Source organism: Thamnophis elegans, chromosome 15, assembly GCF_009769535.1.
Source record: "Thamnophis elegans isolate rThaEle1 chromosome 15, rThaEle1.pri, whole genome shotgun sequence".
In the NCBI taxonomy this organism is placed as follows: domain Eukaryota; kingdom Metazoa; phylum Chordata; class Lepidosauria; order Squamata; family Colubridae; genus Thamnophis; species Thamnophis elegans.
Window position 1 is genome coordinate 6,355,514 of NC_045555.1, and position 17,596 is coordinate 6,373,109.

Below are 17,596 nucleotides of genomic sequence, written 5' to 3' on the forward strand. Positions count from 1 at the left end.
GACCCCTGCTCTAACTACTGCATTTTGCCTCTTTCCCTTCACGGGCTCCTTGGTGTTCTCTGAGCTTGGTGCTATTCTTGCAGACATTTTATTACCAAAGTAGGTGACGTTATGATGACGTGCTCTGCACTGATATGTTACCTAGTTTGGTAATGAAACATCTGCAGAAAAACCACCAAGCTCAGAGAGCATCAAGGACCCCACAGTTCAGCCCTATGCTACAAATATCCTCCTCCATCGGATCTTTTTCTTTTTTTTTCGATAGCCGATGAAGAGGCCCCCGATTATGGCTCGGGCGTTCGGCAGTCTGGCACAGCCAAGATCTCATTTGATAACGAGTATTTCGACAAGGTAATGTCTTACTTAAGTGCATCTCTATAGTCTTGGCATTCAAGGAGCAAAGAAGGATTCTGTTATGGCCCACCAGTGGCCAGCAGAGTTGGCAGCAGATTTGGACAGTGAGGAGGTTGGGGAAGAAGATGGGCCAATCCTGGAGTTTGGGGAAGGCTCTGATGAGGGCTCTGTGTCGGAGGCAGAGAGGGGACGAGGGAATAAAAGAGGAGCGAAAGGGGAGTAGAGTTTGCAGGAGACAATTTGTTCCTTCCAAGTATTGTGGCGTCTGAAAGATATCGGCCTGGCCACTCTCCAAGCCTGATAAAGGTCAGTGATTGTGAACTAACTTGAAAGACTGCAGGAGAGGAAAGACCTTGGCTGGAGAGGAATCCACTGTAAATAAAATAAAAGGGGTTTATCGGGATGAGGACTCGGCTTCATGCTGCTGGGGAAGCCCAGATCAGAACAGATTCGTACGGGAAGAAAGCGGGAGGCCATCTTCACTAGGCATCTCCCATTTCTTGGTTCCCCAGAGCAACTTTTCATCCGTGTCCGTGATTCGTTCTGGACTGTCCTTGGAAGAACTGAGGATCGTCGAGGGACAAGGCCAGAGCACGGAAGTCAGTACGCCCCCTGAAGAAATCAACAGGATGAACGAGCTGGGTAAGCCGAGCAGAACTCACTGCATGTAGAAAATCTCTTCTGATACTTGGAGGTCCCGGAGAGATTGGAGCTGCGTCAAATTAAGCTGGGGCCGTAGTGTGCTGTGCTGGCACCAGATCCTAAAATATTTCAAGGGGGAGAGAAGCTTTATGGCTTGCAGTCTCTGCATGGAGCTGTTCCCAGCTTTTAGTTTACTTTATTGCCGTTACACACATGGTACAACAAAATTAAATGCCATCTTCAGTCTACATTATAACTATAAAAACAAAAACACAAGCATTTACTTTCTATATAATTGAAATGGAAAGCCTGATATTGCACTATACCAGGGATGGTGAACCTTTTGGGCACCAAGTGCCAAAAGAAGAACGTTTTGAACACGTGTCCATGTGCAAGGGGCTGGAGCAGCACCGGAAACCTGAAGAACTGCTGGCTGGCGCGCACATTTTTGGGGAGCATTTTTGGGGCCGTTTTCAGGCCGTTTTGGATGCTGTTTTCAGGTTGTTTTTTTCGGGGCATTTGTGGCCCAAAAAACAGCCTGAAAACGCCCAGAAAATGACCACATGCGTGCTGGAAACCAGAAGAGCAGCTGACGACTATCCGTGCCATAGGTTCGCCATCACAGCACGTGTACCATAGAATTCAATATAGTTACTGCCCTGGGATAGAAGCTGTTTTTCAGCCTATTTGCCCTTGTTTTTATTGCCCTGTACCGGCTGCCAAATGGTAATAGTTCAAAAAAAAAAAGGGTGCCCAGGATGAGATGGGTCTTTAAGAATGTTTTGAACTTTCTTAAGGCAGCGGGAGCTATCAAACTCTTCCAAAGAGGGGAGAGGGGCAACCCATGATCCTCTGGGCAATGACGTCGACCCTCTGGAGCGCTGTCCTATCTGCCCCTGTACAATTGGCAAACCAGACACAAGGGCAGTAAGTTAAAATACTCCATATGGTGCAGCAGTAGAAGGTCTCCAGCAGTGTTTCATTCAGTTGTTGTGTTCTGCCTCAGGCGTTGTAGGCTTGCTTGGGGCATGCAGTTAACTCCGCGCTTAGGAATCTCTTTCAGACCAAGTTTATTAACAGGCATTCTTAATAGCAAAACCTACAGTTCAGTGTTAAGATACTTCTGACTTTCCATAATGTGTCCCATCACAATATGTAAAAAGACGATGATTTTATCCCCATGCTGAGCGGATATACAAATGCTACTACTCCAGTTCACAAAGGCATACAAACTGGCTATAAACTTTGCATCTAGGTAAAATGGCCCAGAGGCCAATCATATACAGAGATGTAATCACATGTCATGGAACTACATTTCCCATAAGGCAGTCTGACTATATTTCCCATGAGGTAGTTTCTTAAAGGAGACAGTTCTTAATTCCTATACTAGCTATACGTTGCTGGGGCAGCACATGTTGTTTCCTGAGAAGTCTTTCCAGGGGTCTTTGAAACTTAGAGATGTCCCGATGTCTGTTTGGATGCCCTCAAGGCCACCTCTGGATCTGAGACCTCTCTCAAAGTGATGACCATAGCCACGTTGGGCAAAGAACAGACCGCACGCATCTTGGATGTGACTTACTGCATTTTTCGAGCATAAGACGCACTGGAGTATAAGATGCACCAAGGTTTTGAAGAGGCAATTTTTTTAAAAAAAAAGTTTTTGCACTCTGCAAACCTCCCAAAAATGGGCCGTTTTTCGCAAAAACGGGCCTGTTTTGTTTTCAAAAAAAGGGCATGGATAGCCTTTGGGAGGCTTGTAGAGTGCTCCTGGGGGGTGGGGGGCAAAAACGAGCTTGTTTTTTTGCGAAAATGGGCCCGTTTTTTGTCAAAAAAAGGGCATGGATATAGAGTGCTCCTGGGGGCTGGGCGGCCCATTTTTCACTCATTTCTGCCCTCCCCAGTCCCCAGGAGCTCTCTGGAAGCCTTCTAAAGGCTATGCACGAGGGGCGGGGTTTCTGGAGGCAAAAAATGCTGTATTCAGTGAATAAGATGCACCCAGATTTTCAGCCTTTTTTTTTTGAGGGAAAAAGATGCGTTGTATACTCCAAAAAATCCGGTAACTCCAAATGGAAAATGCTTGAAGATGGTTGCAATCCATTCTGAGACGGCGCTCCTTTTTTAAAACATTTAAATATTTTTTTCCAGACCTGAAATCCAGCACCCTATTGGATGGCAAGATGGCCATGGAAGGCTTTACTGAGGAGGTTGGGGAACACCTGAAACTGGGCAGTGTCTTTACCTTCCGGGTGACAGTGCTCCAGGCCAATGGGATCCTCCCAGAATATGCAGATATCTTCTGCCAATTCAAGTAAGTCTAAGCAAGCTCCTTGTCCTCATGTTTGCACAAAGTCCAACCCCCTGCTCAGGAAGGAAACCCTATCCCATTTCAGACAATTGCTTGTCCAATCTGTTCTTGAAAGCCTCCAGTGATGGAGGACTCACAACCTCTGGAGGCAAGCTGTTCCACTGATTAATTGCTTCTGGTGCAATTGCACCAGCACTGGTGGATGACTGCAAATAGGCTTATTATACATTTAGATGTCGCTTTGAACCTGATTTGATTCCATCTACTACTATCCCGATGCCTCTGGGAGAGGCCTGCTGATTTCATCCCCAGGCAATCTCACAGCAGTTCTTCTTTTGTTGAAGAAAGCTATGCTGCCAGATGTATTCCCTCAAACGCCAGGGAAATGCTCAGAGAAAGTCTTAGCGGGCAAAAGGGGAAGAGGAGGGGGAAGGAAAAGGAGAAAATCAGTGATTTATATTAGCCTATATTCACACTAAAAGAGCAAAATGCATTCTTTTATTAAATAAGTACATTGGTAGACTAAGAGGAGGAGGAGGAAATCAATGGTTAACATCAGTATATATTCACACTAGCAGGGAAAATACATTCTTTTAATAAATTAAACAATTGTTAAAATAAGACAAGGAGGAGAAGGAGGAAATGGTTAATATCAATGTATATTCACACTAAGAGCAAAGTACATTTTAAATAAACAAATATAAAATTGTTGTTAGGTAAGCTCCCTGTTGGGAGAGTGAGTACGTACAGTGAAGCGTTGTGAGAGTTGTGTTGGAGAACACGCAAACCAGCATACAGAGACACTGCAGTTTAAATAGGCTTTTACTTTCGTGGAAATAGAGGTATCAGAGTCCATCAAACAGTCCAAATCATACACGGATAAGACAGTCAGTCATCAACGTCTTTCAGTTAAGGGATAATCCAAACAACATAGTCCAGTATCATATAATCAGTCCGGTACACAAAGTTTGCTAACAGTTGTAAAACTTACAATAACTCACAGCACTTTCTAACAGCCAGCTTCCAAAACACTCAGATCAGATCAGCCCAGCATCTAACGAAACAGAGAGCTAACAGTCATTCTGGCTCCCTCTTATGGCCGATTGAGGAAAACAGCAACCAATCACATTTTACACTATGATTTAAAGAAACAGATACAGCATTGCTATATGATTTATATATTGCCAACCCAACCGTTAGAATTATATTCCTAACATTCTCCCCTTTGGGTAGGACAATGTATAAATCTTACAATCTTAAGCCGTATTCATCGCAACAACGTTTATGCTTTATATTACCTTGGGACTTAGTAAAATGATCTGCGATGTTATCTTTAGACATACAATACTCCAGTGAAACTAATTTACTATTATATTCCTAACAATTGTTATAATAAATGGAGAAGGAAGAGGAGGAGGAGGAAGAAGAAGCAAAGGAAGAGCTTGACTCCCTCTTTGGGGCAGCCCCCGAGATATCGGAACACTGCTATCGTGTCACCCCTAGTCCTTCTTTTCATTAAACTAGGCTACATGTAAACTATATGATTTCTTGCCTAAGCCAGGGATTGGACTAGAAGACCTCCAAGGTCCCTTCCAAGTCTTGTTATTCTGTTTTCTGATGTGGGTGATGGCGGGTGTACCCGTGACCCGTCAAAACCGCGGTCCACAAAAGCGCGCTCGACGAAAGCACACATTTGATGTCATCACAGCGCGACGAAAAAAATTAAAAATTGAAATAAAAATAAAATTAAAGCAAGCCGATTCACATAAAGGTAAGGGTTAGGGTTAGGGTTAGGTTAAGGGTTAGGGTTAGGTTTAGAGTGTTAGGGTTACGTTTAGCGTTGGGTTAAGGGTTAGCGTTAGGTTTAGCGTTAGGTTAAGGGTTAGGTTTAGGGTTGGATTTAGGGTTAGGTTAAGGGTTAGGTTTAGGGTTAGGTTTGGGGGGGTTAGGGTAAGGTTTTCGCTTTATTTTTACATTTATCGATCACAGTGCGATGTTTTCGTCGCGCTGTGATGACGTCACGTACGCGCTTTCGTCGAGCCCAATTTTGTCGTCCGCGGTTTTGTGGTGGAACCAGGTGTACCGGTAGTCCTTGACCTTAAGGCCCTCATTGGGGCCCGAACGAACATGGCTAATCGAGGCAATGATGGCGCAATTGACCCTTCACCTGGTTTCTTCTTGTTTTCCTAGCTTTCTCCACCGGCACGATGAAGCTTTCTCCACCGAGCCTCTGAAAAATAACGGCCGAGGGACCCCGCTTGGATTTTATCATGTCCAAAACGTAAGTGATGAGGTGATCTTCTTGGAGGGATTCTTGGAGGCTTCTCAGAGATCAGAATAACCTGTAAATGAAGTATGGGCAGCAACCTTTCTATTTCCAGATAGGTGTTCTGACCCCAGGCTTCCTTAAAAAGCAAGAAGCAGAGTCTTGGTCCCGGCAAACCCCCTTTATTTACATGACTGTGAATTCCTTTCATTCACAGTCAACAAGGCTTAGCAAACAGTCTTTCACAGGAATGTTTATCCACACGAACCTTATCTTGCTTGGCGAGCTGCCAGATAACTAGTTTCCAAACCAGAGCAAGGAAGCCCTTGGCACAGGGTCTCTTATAGTCACAAACAGAACTTTCCACTCTTGCAACGACCGAAGGAACGGATTGTTTCCTGCAAAAGCCCCCCTCCTCATTTGCTCCTCTTTTGTTTCCTATGGGAGGGGCCAATCACCTCCAAGGTGTGGCTTTACTCCCAAGTCGACCCTGCTTTTTTAGTCGTTCTTGTCTTGTCTGGCAGCTCTGCGCATGCGCACACTGGGAACAGGCTCCAGCTGTTCCTCTGCCTCACTGCTGTCTCCTCTTGACAGATTTCCGTGGAAGTGACCGAGTCCTTTGTCGAATACATCAAGACCAAACCCATTGTCTTTGAGGTCTTTGGACACTATCAGCTCCACCCGCTCCACCTGCAGGGACAGGAACTCAACAGGTACCTGGATAACAAGATAGGTAGTCCTCGACTTACAACAGGAGAATATGGGCTACTTTTCTCCATCTTTGTAGGGTTGAGAAAAACCAAGCCTAGAGTAATTCAGAATCCCTTTTGTCTTGAGTCTAGCACTCCTCTCTTTTCCTTTCTAGGAATGGTCTGGATTGCTGTCACTTTAGCAGGTCACAAAATGTCCTACAGATAGTCCTCGACTTACAACAATTCATTTAGTGACCGCTCAAAGTTAAGATGGTGCTGAAAAATGTGACTTATGCCACTTTTCAGTTATGACACTTGCAGCATCCCCGTGATCAGTTGATCAAAATTCAGACGCTTGGCCACTGGTTCATATTTATGATGGTTGCAGTGACCCAGTGATGGGTTCCTACCGGTTCGGAGCGGTTCGGCCAAACTGGTAGTGGTTTGGGAGCCTGGGTCACTGGAACCTGCCATGCCCCTGAACCGGTTCTCTAAGCGGCGCCATAAGCAGCGCCATCTTGGTTTTTTGCTTCTGCACATGTGCAGAGCAATTTTTATTGTAGAGATTGCCGGAACCCACCCCTACAGTGACCCCCTTTTGCGACCTTCTGACAAGCCAAGTGAAGGGGGAAGCCAGATTCACTTAACAGCTGGGTTACTAACGTCTCAACTGCAGTGATTCACAGCAAGTGGGGCAAAAAAGGTCGTAAAATGGGGCAGAATTCACTTAACAAATGTCTCAGTTAATGACAGAAATGTTGGGCTCAATTGTGGTCGTACGTCGAGGACTACCTGTGCAAGGGGATCTGTCCATCTTCAGTGTGGTGCTGAATTAAAAGATGTCATTGTAACTCCCTTTTTCGTGAGATAACACAGCAGTTACTCTAACGGTCTCTTTTCTCCGCAGCCCTCCACAGCCATCCCGGCGATATTTCCCACCACCCATGCCTCTCTCAAAGCCAGGTAAGAGTTGTTTTTCTTGGGAACGAGAAATTGTCCCCTCTGAGTAACAAAGTTTTCAGCACACAAAAATGTTTAGAAGATCCCAGGGAGTACACAATGTTGGGTGAAATCGGCTGGCATCAAATTACATAGAATAAGAGAATAAGAATAATTCAGATAGATAGATAGATAGATAGATAGATAGATAGATAGATAGATAGATAGATAGATAGATAGATAGATAGATAGATAGAGAGAGAGAGAGAGAGAGAGAGAGATGAGAGAGAATAGATTAGATAGAGGCAAATAGATTAGAAATAGGTAGGTAGGTAGAGAATAGATTAGAGAGACAAAGTAATTAGACATGGATGGATGGGTGGATGGAGAATAGATTAGAGGTAGGTAGGTAGATAGGTGGAAAATTGATGAGAGAGAGTATAGATTAGATAGATATAGATAGATTAGAGAGGCAGACAGAATAGATTAGAGAGAGAAAGAGAGAGAGAAAATAGATTAGACATGGATGGATGGAGAATAGATTAGAGAGAGAATAGATTAGAGAGAGAATAGATTAGAGATAGATAGATAGACAGATGGACAGACCGGTAGAATTAATTAATTAATTCTTTATTGTCCAAGTGTGATTGGACACAATAAGGAATTTGTCATGGTGCATATGCTCTCTGCATAAGGAGAATAAAATACATTCATCAAGAGTCATAAGAGACAACACTTAGTAATAGTCATAGGGTACAAATAAGCTATCAAATCATACTAGGAAACAAATAGAAACAATATAAATGTAAAGATACAAGCAGCATGGTTATAGTCATAAGTGGAGAGAGATATTAGGAAGGAAGAGAAGAATAAGAGTAATACAGTCTTAGTAAATTATTGACAGTGTTGTGGGAATTTGTTGTTATTCATGGATCGCTGAGAATCATTGGAGTTAGATGGCATGGAATGGAAAATAACAATAAAAATACATTAGTACCGATAGAAGGGAATCTTTGTAGCGCAGGATCGAACTGTGGGCTGCTCAGTGCTCTCTGAGCTTGGTGGTTTTTCTTGCAGATGTTTCATTACCCAACTAGGTAACATCATCAGTGCTAGGAGGAGGATGATTGTGGGGTCCTTGGTGCTCTCTCAGCTTGGAGGTTTTCTTGCAGAAGTTTCATTACCCTACAATTGTGTTTCCCCAAAAATAAGACTGGGTTTTATATTAATTTTTGCTCAAAAAGATGCATTAGGGCTTATTTTCTGGTTAGGTCTTTATTTTGGGGAGGAATACGGTACTAAATGCATCCATCTGGCTGACGATCTTAACTGGGGCTTATTTGGGGGGTAGGGCTTATATTATATGCATCCTGAAAAATCATGCTTTTCTGGTTGGGCCTTATTTTCGGGAAAACAGGGTAGATAACATCCTCCGTGCTGATGTGACTTAGTTGGGTAATGAAACGTCTACAAGAAAACCGCCAAGCTCATTGAGTGCCAGGGACCCCACATGTGCATTAATCATTGGAACGAAAAGGAAGAGGCAAACTTCACTAGCTTCTCTGTATTAGTAATGATAACAATAGCTGATGGCGTCTCGTGATGAGACCTTTTGTATTATTAAACCACAACGTCTGCCTCTCCTAAGTCCTTGGGAAGGAGTCGGTCGCTGGACAAGAAGGCCAACTCCTAACTTTCTGGCTGACTGTGCAGCCGACCTTCAGTGGATCAAATTGGGGGCTAGCCTTTATTTGCCCAGCTGTTTGCAAATGGAGAGGTCTTTCTTGAGACCAATTCCAAAGCAGACTTCACCCCCCCCCCAAAACTGGAGGGTTGGATGGAGAGAAACTGCTATTCTTGTCATCCCTGGAGATTGTGTCAGGCTCCTGTGTATCAACTCTTTTCTGCTAACACGTGGCTCCTTTCTCAGTAACCATCCCCTCGCTCATCACATCACCCCACCATCCCCCTTGTTTTTTTTTGTTTAGCTTTCAGCTGTGCATGTCGAATTCTTTCATTCATTCCATTTTTTTCCTCCCCATCTTCTCTCCCTCCCCATGCCTCCCTCTCTTTTCTCACCGTTGCCTCTTTTGCCTGACGCCTTTTCCTCCCACGCCCTCGTTGCTTCCTCCAGACCATGAGAGAAAAATTGAATTGGTCAAGTATCTCATGTCTGACTATGTAAACGCCCCCCGTGCTCGACGCCGTGTCCCAGCATGCCAACGTGCTTGCGACGTCGGCCATGGCAACCTTCCAAGACGATGCTGACCCGTCGCCTCCTTTTCTCTCTCTGCCTGTCCTCAGCTGTCAGGCCCAGCGGTTCCCCAAGCGAGATGGTCAGTAGCGCAATCAGTCTGGGATCTGCGTCAAGACAACCCTTAGGCCAGGGGTGAAACCCAGCAGGTTCTGACAGGTTCCGGAGAGCCGGTAGTGGAAATTTTGAGTAGTTCGGAGAACCGGCAAATGTCACCTTCTGGCTGGCTCCAGGAGTGGGGTGGGAATGGGGATTTTGCAGTATCCTTCCTCTGGAGTGGGGAAGGAATGGAGATTTTGTTTAAGTATAAGATGCATCAAGGTTTTTAAGAGGCTTGTAGAGTGCTCCTGGGGGTGGAAGGGCCAAAAACGAGCAAAACCCGCCCCGGTTTTTACAAAAACGGGCCCATTTTTTGTAAAATAAAGGGCATGGATAGTCTTTAGGAAGCTTACAGAGTGCTGCTGGGGGCGGGGGGGGGGGGAAACGGGCCTATTTTTGCTCATTTCTGCCCTCCCCAGCCCCTAGGAGTACTCTGAAAGCCTCCTAAAGGCTTTGCAACGTCATTTTGGTAAAGGGGGTGGGGTTTCAGTAGGCAAAAAATGCTGTATTCAATGTATAAGACGCACCCAGATTTTCAGCCTCTTTTTTGAGGGAAAAGGTGCGTCTTATACTCTGAAAAATACGGTAATATTATTTTAGGCTGGAGCTTATGAGTCCTAACCCATCAGGGAAAGCATGCCAGAAAAACTTAATTTAAGCATCACAAGAGCTGCCTTTCTCAACCCAGTGTCCTCAACACTCACAAACCCCCAGGAAGCCTTAGGAGTGTTCAGAGGTCTTTCACAGAATGTTTTCTTTTCATTTTCAAACCAGAGCTTTTTCTCTTTCAGTCCCAGCCACCAAACTCAACACGATGAGTAAACCCAGCTTGGGACAGAGCATGACCAAATACGATCTCCTGGTTTGGTTCGAGATCAGCGAACTGGAGCCGACGGGAGAGTGAGTTGGGCCTGATTGTCTTTGCCTGGTGGGGAGGTTGGTGACAGGAGCAGTTAATGCTGCTTAGCGTTTGCATTGAGACGGCTGAAGAGAGATCCTTTCGCTGAGGAACATCCGAAGGAGAATTCTGACCGAGGCTTCCCAAGAGCATAAAGCAAATTCCTTGTCCGGACAAAAAACCCTTTTATTAATTGACTGTGAATTCTGCTCATTCATATCCAGCAAAGTCTTTTGAGGGAGGATTTACAGTCACAGACCTTATCTGGCTTGGAGAGCTGCCAGGCCGATATCTGCAAAACTTGGCAAGGAGCCTCAGAGAGTCAGGAACCAATTAAGCGAACTAAGGGTCTCCTGCAAACTCCACTCCCCTTTCGCTCCTCTTTTATTTATCCAAACGCCACTCTGTAGCAGACAAGATTTGGCAAGAAGTCAGGAACAGATCTTCACCCTAATGAATTGAACTAATTGTCTCCTGCAAACTCCCCTCCCCTTTCGCTCCTCTTTTATTCCTTATGGGAGAGGCCATTTACCGTCCACCTGTGGCCTTACTCCCAAGTCGACCCCGGTTCTTTAGCTGTTCCCTTCCCCTAGCAGCTCTGCACATGTGCAAATCGGGAACAGGCTCCAGCTTTTTCTCTGCCCCACTGATCTCCCACTCTAAAGGCAGCTGATAACTGGCATACAGCTCAGGCCCCCTCTCTGCCTCCGATGCAGAGCCCTCATCAGACCCTCCCCCAGACTCCAGGACTCGCCCATGTTCCTCCCCAACCTCCTCACTGTTTGAGTCTTTTGTCAGCTCTTCAAACCTGAACCTCCCTTGTAGCTAGTTTTAAGCACCCCCTTTCCATTTCCCAAAGCCTTCTCTAATAAACGTGGTTACTGTTGATAAGCTCAGATCTTGGTATTTCCCAGAAATAGTTCAGCTGTATCTTTAATCTTATCCGAGGGGGAAAGGGTTGGGATGGAGGTAGCTGTGAGCCCTGGGGAATTAAACCTCTCTCATTCTTGATTTGTCCCTCTCTCTCTTGCAGATACATCCCAGCTATTGTTGACCACACTGGAGGCCTCACCTGCCAAGGGACATTCTTGCTTCACCAGGTGAGTGGATGCTGAAATCTCCACAAAGGCTCCTTTGCATCTGGCTTGATTCTGGCAATTACAGGAAGGCTTGTTTTCAGTTTTTTTTATGAGTGGCAATAATGCCCAGAGAATTGCCATGTTCTTCTTTTTGTGATGTTGCTTCCCAATTTGCAGCCCGGCCTACCATCCTGCTGTTTCTGGTGGTCTCCTATCCAAGTTGTAATCAGACCAGACCCTGCTGCCTCAGGTCAGGCAGGGACTGTTAGATGGTCTGTTTGAGCTGGGCTCTTTGAAATAAAAATTAACTGCTTTGCTTCCTCTTGGTCGTCCGAGACGCAGCTCCTTCTTCACCCTCCCTACAAGTCGGCTCCAGTCCAAAGACCACCCTCCCACCCCCCGACAATGGCTTGTCAGGCTGGATTTCTGCGGAGCTCATCAGAGCCCGTTCTTTTCCAGTCTGTCTCGCCGCGTTGCTTCCGGTCGACCTGAGTCTGTGCTTTTGGCATCTGCATCTGGCAGGCTTCCCCAATTCAATTCAGTTCTCTGCCAGTCCAGGTGTCTGGAGATCTTGGCGGTTTTAAGCCTAACATTTAAAAAGGTGGAATGTTAAGAGGGAGAAGCAAACAGAGCCGGTCTCTTTTTCATCACTATAGGGAATACAGCGGAGGATCACCATTACCATCATCCATGAGAAAGGCAATGAGCTCCACTGGAAAGATGTGCGAGAATTGGTAGTTGGTACGTATTCTTCTCCTCTGTTTTTGGACGGCTCTGTTCTGACCTAGGCCTCCCAAGTTCATGAAGCCGACTCCTCGTCCCGATAAAACCCCTTTTATTTAGGTTAAAGGGAATTCCTCTCCAGCCAAGTCCCAGTCAACAGTCTTTCCTGAGATCTCACAACTACAGACCTTTATCGGGCTTGGAGAGCTGCCAGGCCAATATCTTTTAAACGCCATGCTGTAGCAGCAATTACTTGGCAAGAAGTCAGGGACGGATCTTCACCTGAATGAATTGAACAAATTCCCTCCTGCAAACTCCACTCCCCTTTCGCTCCTCTTTTATTCCCTATGGGTGGGGCCATTCACCGTCCTCTTGTGGCTTTACTCCTGAGTCGACCCTTGTTCCTTAGCTGTTCCTTTCTCCTGGCAACTCTGCGCATGCGCATGTTGGGATCAGGCTCCAGCTGTTCTTCTGCCTCACTGATGTCCGCCTCTGAAGGCAGCTTTTAATTGTCGGACGGCCCTGACCCCCTCTCTGCCTCCGACCTCCAGGACTGGCTCATGTTCCTCCCCCAACCACCTCACTGTCCGAGACTGGTGGCCACAACAGGCTCCTTCGCTCCTCACTCTTCTTCCACTCACTGCAGAGGGCCCACTTCGCTGCCACATCTATCTGGCCCAGGGAAACTTTTGGGAGGAGAGGCGAGGATGATGGGTCTACAACAATTCACCACGGCCAACTCACCACGACTATCTTGCCACAGCCACCTCTCTGCATGGCCGACTCTTGTCCCACGGAACAGCTTTCCGTGAGACAGGAATTACACTTATATCAAATAGAATTATGAAAGAAAGAATGCCAAAGGAAGGCCAAAACAAAATGCGAATGAGAAACATTAGAATAATTGTTAGAATTATTTCAAATAATGAACGTGAAGGATTGAATTGTCCCATAGCGAGTTAGCCATGGTGATTTGGCTACAGTGAATTGGCTGTGGGTGAGTTGGCTGAGGCGAGTTGAACTCATTCCGGATTATGGTACTTCATGAAACCCCAGGCCAGCAGCGACCTGAAGTATCTGCACCCGAGGGGTTTTTTTTGTGGGAAGGAACTTAATATTTTACAAAGATTTAACTTGGCATTTGGATTGATGAATGGTTTTGGGTGGGGAAACGCCCCATTCCTTCTGCAGTTACACAGCTTTCTGAAAGTGAATGTAAGTTTTCTGACCGAGGCTTCCCAAGAGCCTGAAGCAAACTCCTTGTCCCGACAAAAAACCCTTTTATTAATTTGCTGTGAATTCTTCCCATTCACATCCAGCAAAGTCTTTCAAGGGAGGATTTACAGTCACAGACCTTCTCTGGCTTGGAGAGCTGCCAGGCCGATCTCTGCAAAACTTGGCAAGGAGTCTCAGAGAATCATGAACCAATGAAGCAAACTGATTGCCTCCTGCAAACTCCCCTTTCGCTCATCTTTTATGTCCTCTGGGAGGAGCCATTCATGGTCCACCTGTGGCCTCACTCCCAAGTCAACCCCTGTTCTTTAGCTGTTCCCTTCGTCTGGCCACTCTAGACATGTGCACACTGGGAAGAGGCTCCAGTTGTTCTTCTGCCCCAGTGATGTCTGACTCTGAAGACAGCTGATAACTGTCAGGCGGCCCTGGATCCTTCTCTGCCTTCGACACAGAGCCCTCATCAGAGCCTTCCCCAGACTCCAGGACTGGCCCATGTTCCTCCCCAACCTCCTCACTGTCCGAATCTGCTGCCATTTCTGCAGGCCACAACAATATCACAGCTGTTTGTATGTACCAGTGGCTGGTTTTTGCAGGAAGGAACTTAACATTCCACAAAGATTTAACTTGGCATTTGGATTGATGAATGGTTTTGAGTGGGGAAACGCCCCAGTCTGGAGACGTTCGTCCCCAAAATCCTTCTGCAATTACACAGCTTTCTGAAAGTGAATGTAAGAGATGGCCAGGCTGAGCCTGAGAGAGGGGTCAAAGATGTCATGAGTCGTAAGTTACTTTGCGCCCAGGTCCAGCCCACCTTGAATACCACTGACTTTTACCTACCGCCAATTTGCTTAGATGTTAGTAGCTTGCAATAAATCTTTAAATCCATTCGGAGCTTCTGACTATCCTTAGCACTTGATGGTGAGTTTCCCTTGGTGCTTCTTCCCTGCGAAGCGACACCCACACACACACCCCACTCCCAATAAATCTGTGCTCTTTTGCCTCTGTCCTCTCCGCAGGGCGCATCCGGAACAAAGCCGAAGTGGACGAAACGGCTGTGGACGCCGTCTTATCTCTCAACATCATCTCCGCCAAATATCTGAGGGTCTCTCACAGCTCCAACAGGTCAGAAGCGTTCCTTGGCCTGGGTCGGCTCCCCAACCTGGGAGCCCCAGCTAGGGGTGGGCTGCAGTTCCCATGCTCCCCAGAGAGCCTAACTGGGGGGAGTTCTGACCCACTTATGGGGTCCTTGGGGTGGAGGTAGGCTCCTCTGTTCTCTGAGTAGGAGAGCTGTAAAGCAGATTTTGGACCTAGCGGGAAAAAGTGAGGTTGCGGCCGGAGGTGGGTTGTCCCCAGTTTGGCCGAACCGGTAGTGGAATTCCGGGCTGGGTCGCAGAACCGGCAGCGACCCAGGCTCACCAGTCCCCCGAACCGGTTCCCCGGCCTCTTATGCCATTGCCGGCATGTTTCTGTGCATGCGCAGAACAATATTTAGTCAACTGTGCATGCACCAGCAACATGTGGCTGGCACGCGGACGAGCGAATTGAGTAGTGCGCGCGCAAAGCTTGCACACAGCGAACCAGTACCAACCAGTATAGGAACCTACCCCTGGTTGTGGAACTTAAGAATCTGTGACCACGTTTATCTTTAGAAACAGTGAGAATGGTAAACTGCGTTTTTTTTCCCATCCGGATCTGAGAAATGGAACAGCCGGAATGCACTAATGTTAGTCATACAGACCTCTCAAAGGAGCCTTTCATAATAGACAAATAATGATATATGATTATAAAATTATTGATTATAGAGCCAAGTGGTGCAGTGGTTAGAGGGCAGTACTGCAGGCTACTTCTGCTGTCTGCCGGCTGCCTGTAATTTAGTAGTTCGAATCTCATCAGGCTCAAAGTTGACTCAGCCTTCCGCCCTTCCGAGATCGGTAAAATAAAGGACCCAGATTGTTGGGGGCAAGAGGCTGATTCTGTAAACCTCTTAGAGAGGGCTGTAAAAACACAGTGAAGCGATATATAAGTCTAAGCGCTATTGGTAACTCTGCCCACTGCCAGGAGTTTGAATCTCATCAGGCTCAAGGTTGACTCAGCCTTCCTTCCTTCCGAGGCGGGTCAAATGAGGACCCAGATCGTTGGGGGCAAGTAGAGGCTGACTCTGTAAAACCGCTTAGAGAGGGCTGTGAAGCACCATGAAGCAGTATATAAATCTGAGTGCTATTGCTATAACTCACCTCAAAGGCTTCCGTCTTATGACGGCCCCTTAGGCTGTGAAATAAATTCATCCTTTTTGCGATTGACCCAATTTTCAGCTCTTGCCCTTGGCAAGAGAAGGTGGACTTCGCAAAAACGTCCTCCCGAGTTCACACCCACGATGCATGTCCCTCTCTGTGTGTGTGTGCGTGTTAATGTCCCTGCATTTGTGTCTTTGGGTTGTCCTCTGGCTTGAGTTTTGGCTTTTCTCTCCGCTGCTTTTCCTTTGTCACTCGTCCTACCCGTGTTTGGGGCCGACCTAACGAACGCTTTCTGTATCTCCACAGGCTCTTCCTTGATAAGGATATGCCTAGGTATTTTCACATTTGCTTCCTTGGTGCCCAGCCTAGTGCCCAGACTCTCCTCTTCCCCTTTCCCCTAATCCCAGTTTGGCTCTTGGGCAGAGCTTTCATTCCCTCCCCCCCCCCCCGCCCCTTTGCTGCCTTGCGCTGTGGCACCCCCTCCTTGGCTTTAAAATCTCCCCTTCGCCCTGTTCTCAGAGGCCTTAAGAATCTTAGGGGGTGGGGCTGCAAAAGAGATCTCTTGTGATCTAAGAGATTTGGCCCGGCATCTGAGTCTGCTACCTAGAAGCTTTTCTGTGAGTTCAAGTCTCATATTTGTGCTTAGCTTATTTCTCCCCTCCTTCCCCCGCACTTAATTTTTACCTGTCACTCTTTTCCCGAATCCCATCCTCAAAAAATCCAAAAATGGGATTCTTTCCCAAGTGTGTCCTGACCCCCCCAATTCCCAGTCTGTATCCAGTTACGTTTCTTCTTCCCGATTTCATCCCTTGGCTTCTGTTGTGCTCAGTCTTTGCTTCTCACGCGGTCGGAATACCATTTTAATGTTTGTCTTCTCTTGTCTTTTCCACCCTGAATTAGACCTAGCTTTGCACTCTTTCTGCTCCCTTGTTGAAATTAATGAAAGGGGATTTCATTTGCTGCTTCTCTTTCACCTTCTCCCAGGACCCTGTCCCAATCTGCCCTCCCCTCCTTTTCCGCCGTTCATTTACTTCTTGCTTTCTGTTTTTCCTCAAAGTTTTTCATTTTTACTTTCATATGCCATATTTTTTGGAGTATAAGACACACCAAGATTTGAAGAGACAATTTTTTTTTTAAAGTTTTTGCACTCTACAGACCTCGCGAAAACAGGCCTGTTTTTCACCACAAAAAGGGCATGCAGAGCCTTTAGGAGCCTTGCAGAATGCTCCTGGGAGGGGGGGGGCAAAAATGAGCAAAAACCGACCCGTTTTTCACTTAGTTCTCCCCTCCCCAGTCCCAGGAGCTTTCTGGAAGCCTCCTAAAGGCTCTGCATGACAACTTTTGCAAAGGGGGTGGGGTTTTCGGGAGGCCAAAAATGCTGTATTCAGTGTATAAGACGCACCCAGATTTTCATCTTTTTTTGAGGGGAAAAAGGTGCGTCTTATACTCTGAAAAATGCGGTAAATATCCACAAATATACCATTATATCTTGGCAAACACTACCATGTATTGTCCAATATTATATCCGTTCTTTTCACCATCTACCCACAATAACTTCTCATTTGCTCTTCTGCTTTCCATACACCATATTATACCTCCTCTCCCTCTCTACCTCCTTGCTTTCCTCTATCATCCCTCTCTTCTCTACTTCCCCTTCTTCTCTCCTCCTCTTTCCGCTCCTTCTCTCTCTCCCCTACCCTTTTCCTCACCTCTACTTCCCTCTCTCCTATCCTCCCCTCTTCCCCTTCTCTCCCCCACTTCCACTCTCTCCGCTCAGCTTATGTGGCGTATTTCAGCATCTGAAATGCAGGCTCAATTTAATATTGACGGTGTTAATGGTTACTTCTTGCTTTCCTGTGCAAGATTCACCTTCTTTTA

The 17,596-nt window shown here is 46.4% G+C and overlaps 1 protein-coding gene across 3 annotated transcripts in view; it reads left to right on the top strand.

Annotated features, from left to right (window-relative positions):
* The window catches only part of KIF1B (kinesin family member 1B), a 135,129-nt gene that overhangs the window by 103,392 nt on the left and 14,141 nt on the right, over positions 1 to 17,596 (top strand). For all 3 annotated transcript variants that reach the window (XM_032231503.1, XM_032231500.1, XM_032231501.1), the window contains 10 exons: positions 266 to 351; positions 867 to 996; positions 3,142 to 3,304; positions 5,492 to 5,582; positions 6,162 to 6,280; positions 7,167 to 7,222; positions 10,343 to 10,451; positions 11,483 to 11,549; positions 12,185 to 12,269; positions 14,501 to 14,606. In XM_032231503.1, the coding sequence (XP_032087394.1) occupies positions 266 to 351; positions 867 to 996; positions 3,142 to 3,304; positions 5,492 to 5,582; positions 6,162 to 6,280; positions 7,167 to 7,222; positions 10,343 to 10,451; positions 11,483 to 11,549; positions 12,185 to 12,269; positions 14,501 to 14,606 (1,012 nt within the window). The remainder of the gene's footprint in view (positions 1 to 265; positions 352 to 866; positions 997 to 3,141; positions 3,305 to 5,491; positions 5,583 to 6,161; positions 6,281 to 7,166; positions 7,223 to 10,342; positions 10,452 to 11,482; positions 11,550 to 12,184; positions 12,270 to 14,500; positions 14,607 to 17,596) is intronic.